Here is a 7,539-nt window from a genome sequence, read left to right on the forward strand (position 1 = left end):
ACGGTTAATTTGTTCAGAGGCATGAGCTCTCATAGGTGGCCATGAACCAACTTGCAGAAAGCCAAACTTAATATTCTCTAGTATTATTCTTTTCATTCAACTACTACAAAAAAAAAAATCATCATAGACATTTTGCCTACAAATAATCTCAGCAAGTGACTTGCATGGGAGCAACACGCTGCCTAAGCACTTGCACCTTTTAGCCAGAGAGTAGAAACTAAGCTTAACAAAGTGGGTAGCAAAATAGCAGAAGACTGCATTCTATGTGTTTTATGAACTATGAAAGGAACCTACTTGGAAAATCCTTCCTCTTGGAAGGCACAGCTTCCAAGGGCAGGGGGAACAAAAAAACCCCCCAAAACAAACTCACTAAAAATAAAATGCTTGCTCCCTTGTGGGTGCCAGCTACTGCAGTGGCCTGGTCTAGCAGCCTGCCAGAGGGTAGAAGGGGGGAGTCACCAGCACGAAGTGGAACAACTAAGATGACTGCTGCCCCCACTTCCCTCTGCTGCTGACAGGCCAAGAGAGCTGGTTTGTGTGGCCCCAACCCCTCCACCAATCAGCAGAGAGGGGTGAGCTGCATGAAGGGCACCCCTCTTGGCCAGAAGTGAGGGGCAGGGCCACCAGGGCCCCTTGGCCAGTTGGGGGTAGGGGGGGAACATTATGAAGAGATTGCAAAAATGGCACTGAGATTTTTCCCTCACCTCAGCATGATTTAAGTAGATCCCTAGTCATAATACCTAAACCTTTTTTTCCTTGACCACTACAAAAGGAAGAGGACACGGAAAGAAAAAAGGGTAATCACAAAATAAAATGATTACAAGTCAACAAGAAATCATCTCTCTAGCAAGAAAAGTGAAAGACCCCCAAATATCTGTGCATAGTAAAATACACAACAAGCAGTTCCAACACTAAAGAACAGAATTAAATACAATAGGGATTGATTTAGCTGTCTAGACAACTAGTGTAAGACATTGATTACTTAGCCAGCATTTCAGTAGCAAAAACAGGTAAAAAACTGCTACTAAGAAACTCAAGCAAGATCTGAGAGAAAAGATATGAAAGAAATGCTAGAAAATGAAGGGAAGAACATACTGTTTAAGCAAATAAAACAGAATCTGAAGAAGTTCTGCATTGCGTCATCCCCCGTGTTAATTTTTGGAGAGTCAAAAAACCCAACTTATGCTTTATTGTCCAGTGTAGTGACCAAGTTATCTATCCTGACTGAGCAAAACTGCTCATACCATACTACCTGTATGTCAGAGAGGTACAGTGTTTACCTGTGCTCCTGAACTGTATTATGATTTTGTGACCCCTCCCCTGAGAGCTGCTCTCTCTCCTGCATGAACCAATTATATTTTGTCAGAATAACTTACGCTTGGAATTCCCTCTAAACAACAGACCAGTGACAGAGCCCTGGAGGACAAACCCCATGCCCCTGTTCCTTCCTTTTGGAAGGAAATAAATCTTTACAATTGTAGTTCTATGGACATAGATTAAAGGTATGGCTGAGACAGTGCTCTCCTCTTCCATTGGTTTTCACTCCCTTCCAGTTGCATAAACAGAGGGGAACTTCTGGCTTTTAATCTGGTAGGACTCCTGAAGTTTTGATTTTGGCTAATTTTTTTGTGATGCCTTCATTAAGGATTACCAGCAAATCTGAAGACACTTTTCTTCTCCCCCATCCCCCACCACAGTCTTTGATATCAGCTTTGCTTTAGATGCCTGCAAAGTTTGCAACTGTACAGCATGAGCATCCTACAGCTGATGGAGAAGCAGCAATTTCCATTTCTTCCATCTCTGCCCATACTCAGCATGTCACAGAAGTTTCACAGCTGTTTTCTAGGTCTGAACACACAAAGTGTAACTAATCATTATAACTCACAGAACACTTAGATTCTGTTGCTGGCCCTAAATACAATTCTCTCTTCACACATTTTTGTTTTGCTGATTCAGTGACTGGTTTACAATCTTGTTTGTATGAGACCTTTTTTCTTACCGGGAAACAACTATCTGGTTTTCTCCCCAGGCAAGTCCAGAATTTAAATATAGTTAGTTTCATATTAGAAACTAACTCCTATTAACTTTAAATTAAGCCAGAAGAAAGTGTTCATTTGGAAGACAGACTCAAGAGTAGTAATTATAATCATTTCCCTGGTTCTTCAGGTTTGCAAATACTGTAATACAAATATAAGCAGAATGATTAATAATCTAAAAGTTTTAAAGGAGCCTAACAAAAATACCTGAAAAACAGATATACCATACAAACCCATTTAATATAAGGTTATGGACAGCACTTTGTTTAAAAAGAGGCTTATTTATCAGCATAGCAAAGTCATCTTAAAAACTGGTGTATTTGTAGCAGATTATTTTCAACATCAATGCAGTTAACAAATCTAAACTATCAGGGTATGGATTAACTCACTCTGAATGTATTTAACCACATTCTTTATGACTGAAAAAAGCCTTCAACCTCCTACTTACATGTGTGAAAAATATCACACTTCATCAACAGGAACATTTGTGTTGGTGAGGTCAGAGTTAAGATTGGGCATGCGGAGTAATCATGACAGGCATTTATTTTTTTTGCACACTGTGAACAGGAGCTTCATTTATACAGAAACTGTGTCAATGAGTAAATAGGATTTCAAATGTGCTGAAGAGGAAACACTGGCCAGTAACTAGGGACCTAGGTTCTATTCCCTGAGCTGTTACCGATTTACTGCGTCTGTAAGTCAACTTCCCTCTCTGGCCCCGTTTTCCTTGCAGGCCTTTGTTCTCTCTATTTAGCCTCAACAATTTGGAACTGCTCTATGCTTTTGTATACTGCCCATTAGAGCTAGACCTCACACCCTTATATAGACTACTGTCACTGAAGATTTTTTTTTTTTTCAAAGCCTTGTGTAACCACTGCTGTTGGCCCTAGGTTAGTGCTCTTAAATTATTTCTGTAGGATTCAAAAGTAAGTAACAGAATCAGAGCCAACTAAAACAAGAGGACAAAAGGTGTCCACTATAATGGGATTTTTGAAGACACCAGTCTCCAAGCTAGTTTTGCTTCTGGAATACTAACGTGTCAAGAAAGAACTTGGGAAGAGCTTAGAGTGCTATTCAGCTTTACCTTCAAAAGGACATCTTCTTAGGCTGCATCCTGCCTCCAGAATAGGTCACAGTGGCTCAAAAATGGTTAGAGCAGGTGTGGCCAGCCATGAGTGGCACAGGCAGCCTCTGTGCAGCATAAGGCAGATCAGACAAGGGACAAGCAGCACAGTGGCAGATAGGGCAGGAAGAAGACTACACAGTTGCAGGAGATGAGGCAAGAAGCAGAAGCTAGGGCTGCAGATGGGGCAGGAGAAAGATGGAGTGGCACTTGCAGGGATAAGACTGCAGGGTTAATCTTTTACCACCTTTTGCACATTTGCCAAAAAGGCTGGCTCCTACTGGGTTACAGCACAGGCAGAAACAGATTCAGGATGCTGGAAAGGTGGTAGAGGCAAGCTCACTGCAACTGCATCCAGAAGCCAAGACTGGATCTGTGTCAAAGGTGAGACTGTACCAGACTTCCACCCTGCCTACCACCACCTATCCCCACTCTTGATATGCTCCTGACCATAGGATTAAGAAACAAAACATTAATATGGACTTGCTAACCACACTTAAGACTGGCTGAGGCAGCAATGGCAAAACATGTATTCCTTCTCCTGGATATTTAATTTAATATTAAAAAACCCCCCACTAATTAAATCAAACTTTCACCTTTACCGCCATACAACATTATTTAATATGGATTAAAAGAATGGTGCTCAACCTTTCTGTTCTGTGCCCAATACCTTCACAGAACAGACCTGACAAAGACCCATCCAGTTATGCAGGGGGGGAGGGAAGGGGGGAGCCTAGATCCAATCTAAGCACATAGTAGAAGGGGGCCTGAGAGAGCCCTAACTTGGTCCTGCAGGGGACTGGGGGCTGTGACCTGGCACCAGTCCAGTCCAGCAGGAAGAGGGACCAACATGGCCAGACAGAGGGGAAGAGGTGTGACCGGACCCCAGGGGTGGAAAGGAAAGAACTTGGCTTGGCCCCAAACCACCCATGCAGGGGAAGGGGGCCTGGCCTTCCCCTGCAGAAGGCAGGCAGTATGGCCCAGCCACATGGAAAGAAGGGGGGCAGGCCTGGCTCTATCTGCCCATGCAGGCATAGGGCCATGGCCCAACCCAAACCCACCCTGCAAGGCTTGGGATTTTTGCAGCAAGGAGCAGTAGCAGTACTCCCCAACCACAAGTTTCTTTGCCCACGGGGAGCCCTGTAGGCTGGATTCCAAGGCTCCACAGGCCACGTTTGGGTACCTCTGAATTAAAATACAAGGAACAAAATCTATCCTTATTTTTATAGTTAAATATTGCAACTGGCTTGCAGCAGGTCATTTACAGATAAAAAGTGAAAGAATGGCAATAGTTCATCTTATACTAAAAGCATTAAGAGTTAAAAATAGCTCAGACTCTAAAGACAAGAAGTTAACTGTTTCCTGGAGTCAGCTATCATTTGTTAAGTAAAATTATTTTCAGTGAGCATACAAACACAATTCACAGCAGTGTTAGCTAGTTAGTTAGTTAAAAAAGGAGCTTGAACTGTTTCATCCTAATAAGACCTAACGAGATAACTTCATGCACAAGTAGTCACATTAGTAGTTCTACCAATTACAACATGATTACTCATGTGCAAAGATGTGTTTGTAGAGCCAGTGCTTAAGTCTCTTAACACTGCAAACATAACAACCTAAACTAGAAAAAGACACCTGCAGAGAAACCAGTTTTCATTTTCAAGTCAGGTGAAATTAAAAGCCAGTTTCTTAGCCATGTGCAAATAGCCCTTGAGCCATGAAGAATGGAGAAAACAAAGCTCATGTTTCCAGTTTGCCTGTTCTAGATAGACCACTTCACTTTAAAGTATTTCTAAAGTTTTCCCCACAGCATGTAAACTCATGTACTTAGCTGCTTCTTTTTTTATAAATCTTCTTCGAGTCCACTAGTGCAATAACTCATGCAGGTTTAGAAGTAAGGGCAAACCGACAAGCAGGATTTACTTTAACATCAGTTTGGTCTACAACCAGGTAAGAGTTGACCTATTAAGGCTGACAATTTATAAGCACAGAACCACCACATCAGACAAATGTGAGGGGCCAAGTTCAAGCACCCAGAATGCACCACTAGAGGCAGTAGTAACCTCTCACTGATTACAGTTGCAAACACTTCATTGCAAGTCACTGTTAGCCACTCAAGCTGTGGCCTGAAAATATGCTTTTTCTGAAAAATGGTCAGATTTATTCTAAAGGCACAGCAAAATATTTATACAGAGAATATTTATCAACATTGACTAAAAATTCATTACAAGTTAGCCTAAGTTTAGTTTATTTTTCTAGTGTAGTTCAAACCTCTTCAAGTTTTCCAAATAGTTACAGCTCTTAAAACTGATTATGCCAGTTTTATATTAAAAAAACCAAATTACAAATCACAAGGTCATTTAGGATTTTGGGATCAAATCCTCCTCCAACTAATTTCTAAAGGGAGTTTTCTGCTATTACTTCTGTGTCAGAAAGATTAGTTGGCTAACAGCAGCCTAGGAAAAACACTTTTATGTTCTCATACTTAACAGTCCTCTAACTTGGAGGACAGAAGCCTAAATTTCTACTAACGAAAGGATCAGCAGTCTAGTGTTCCACCAGAACATGTCATTATATGCAGAAGCTGATCTCTCCATAATTAAAAGGTTGCAGTTGTGCCCTCATTAGCAGTCTAAACTATTATTTTGGTTGACGGGACAGGCATTGATTTTTGCAGGCAATATCTTTTATTGGACCATGACCTGAAGAATACAATGCATTCAAAAGCTTGCTAAGTCTATCCTGACCATGCAGTTGGTCCAATAAGAGATACCCTCACAAAAAACTTTGCCTTTTGTACATTTTATGAACCATCGTGCTTACATCACCTCAACACTGTCATATTTTGTTTTAACGAATTTCTAGCTGATTCATTGTAAGATTAAGTAAGAAAGCTAGTGTTTAGCTGTTAATACTAGTTTAAACTCAGACTTCAAGTTAAGCCAGCACAACTTTCTCATTAGACAAGCCTACAAGAGAGAGAAACTTTCCCACCTTTGTGGGTCACCTCACAAGCACACGTTTCAATCAGGGAATTAGGGCATGAACACAGGCAAACTGACTGAAAGTCAACCCAGATATGAGTAACCTGAAGCTAGTTGAATGGAGGAGCAACAGGAAGAGATGTTCCTGGTGACAGAGAACACAAACTTCCAAACTAACAAATTTAGCAACTGAGTGACTGCAAAATCTCAAGAGGGATGCCATATAAATGAAGTATGTAGAAAGTGAGGCATAGCCAGAAAAGCAAGAATTGCATAATCACATTAGATAACAATACATATCACAATGACAGGAATATTTTCAAACCTTTAACACTGTCAGGATGACAGCTCAGAGAACTTGGTACAACATACAAGGACCACCGACTTAACCCCAACCCCACCACCCTTCAACTAATATGTCTGCCTCTTAATCTGCACATAGGTTAAAAAAAATTAAAAAAAAACAACAAGCAAACAAACCCTGGACTCCAGGATCCCTCTCAGTGCACAGAATCCCCAGCCTTTGGCATACACGTCACTACAAATACTCCAAGTAACCCTGTCTCCTCACTTAAGCATGAGGAGGAAAAAGTAACTGGTGCACATACAACTAGCTGTCCCTGAAGCAAAAGCCATCCGCTTCCCCTAGCTCAGCATTTCCCCAACCTGTGGGTCACAAATCAAAAGCGGGTAGCAAGAATACACGAAGAGATCACCAGCAAACTTTCAAAAAACGGATTCTCTTTTAAAAGGAGAAAAGCGTGGCTTTTCCCTTGCAGGCTAGCAGCGCTCAGGGGGCAGGGGGGGCAACAGGTCGGGACCGGCCGTCACTGTTTACACATGGGTGCTGGTACAAACAAGCTTGGCCGAGATAACCTTCTCCCCCTTTCCACACCAGCCCAGTCCGGGCAGCAGCTCGGTGGAGTCCGGTGTCCAAGGTAAACACGGTGCTGGCGAATAACCGAAGCCAATAGTCCGGTGCCCACAGGGACAACAGACTTAGGGCTTCACGCTGAGCCTGCCCGGCTCCACCAACAGCTCCCCCCGGCCCGGGGCACCAGCACCCCTTCGCCCCCAACGCGGCCGCGGGAACTTGTGGCGCTGCGAGGCCTCGCGACGGGCCGCCCCGCCCCGCCCCGCCCCCCCGGGCCTCCCGCAGCAGAGCTCCCCTCCCCGCCCCCGCCCGGCCTCACCCTTGGCCAGCGCCACGGTGGAGTTCTCGGTGTCGATGGTGTAGAGGATGCCCTCGTAGCGGATCTCGGCCTTGGAGATGAGGCTAATCTTACTGCCGATATAGGGCGTCCCCCCGCTCATGGCGCCGGCTGCCGGGCAGGAATCCCTTCCCACCCTGGACTTCCCCGCCCTGTCGAGCGCTGCCGCAGGCGGCGAAGCAAGCCCC

At 43.7% G+C, this 7,539-nt stretch overlaps 1 protein-coding gene across 5 annotated transcripts in view; it reads right to left on the bottom strand.

The window, feature by feature from the left end:
- Window positions 1-7,533, bottom strand: part of LSM14A (LSM14A, mRNA processing body assembly factor) — a 34,754-nt gene extending 27,221 nt beyond the window's left edge. For all 5 annotated transcript variants that reach the window (XM_019505568.1, XM_019505571.1, XM_019505569.1 and 2 more), the window contains exon 1: window positions 7,334-7,533. In XM_019505568.1, the coding sequence (XP_019361113.1) occupies window positions 7,334-7,454 (121 nt within the window). In that variant the 5' untranslated portion in view covers window positions 7,455-7,533. The remainder of the gene's footprint in view (window positions 1-7,333) is intronic.
- Between the last annotated feature and the right edge of the window lie 6 nt (window positions 7,534-7,539).

The sequence above is a fragment of the Gavialis gangeticus genome, unplaced genomic scaffold (assembly GCF_001723915.1).
Source record: "Gavialis gangeticus isolate Ggan-Ray unplaced genomic scaffold, GavGan_comp1, whole genome shotgun sequence".
NCBI lineage: Eukaryota > Metazoa > Chordata > Crocodylia > Gavialidae > Gavialis > Gavialis gangeticus.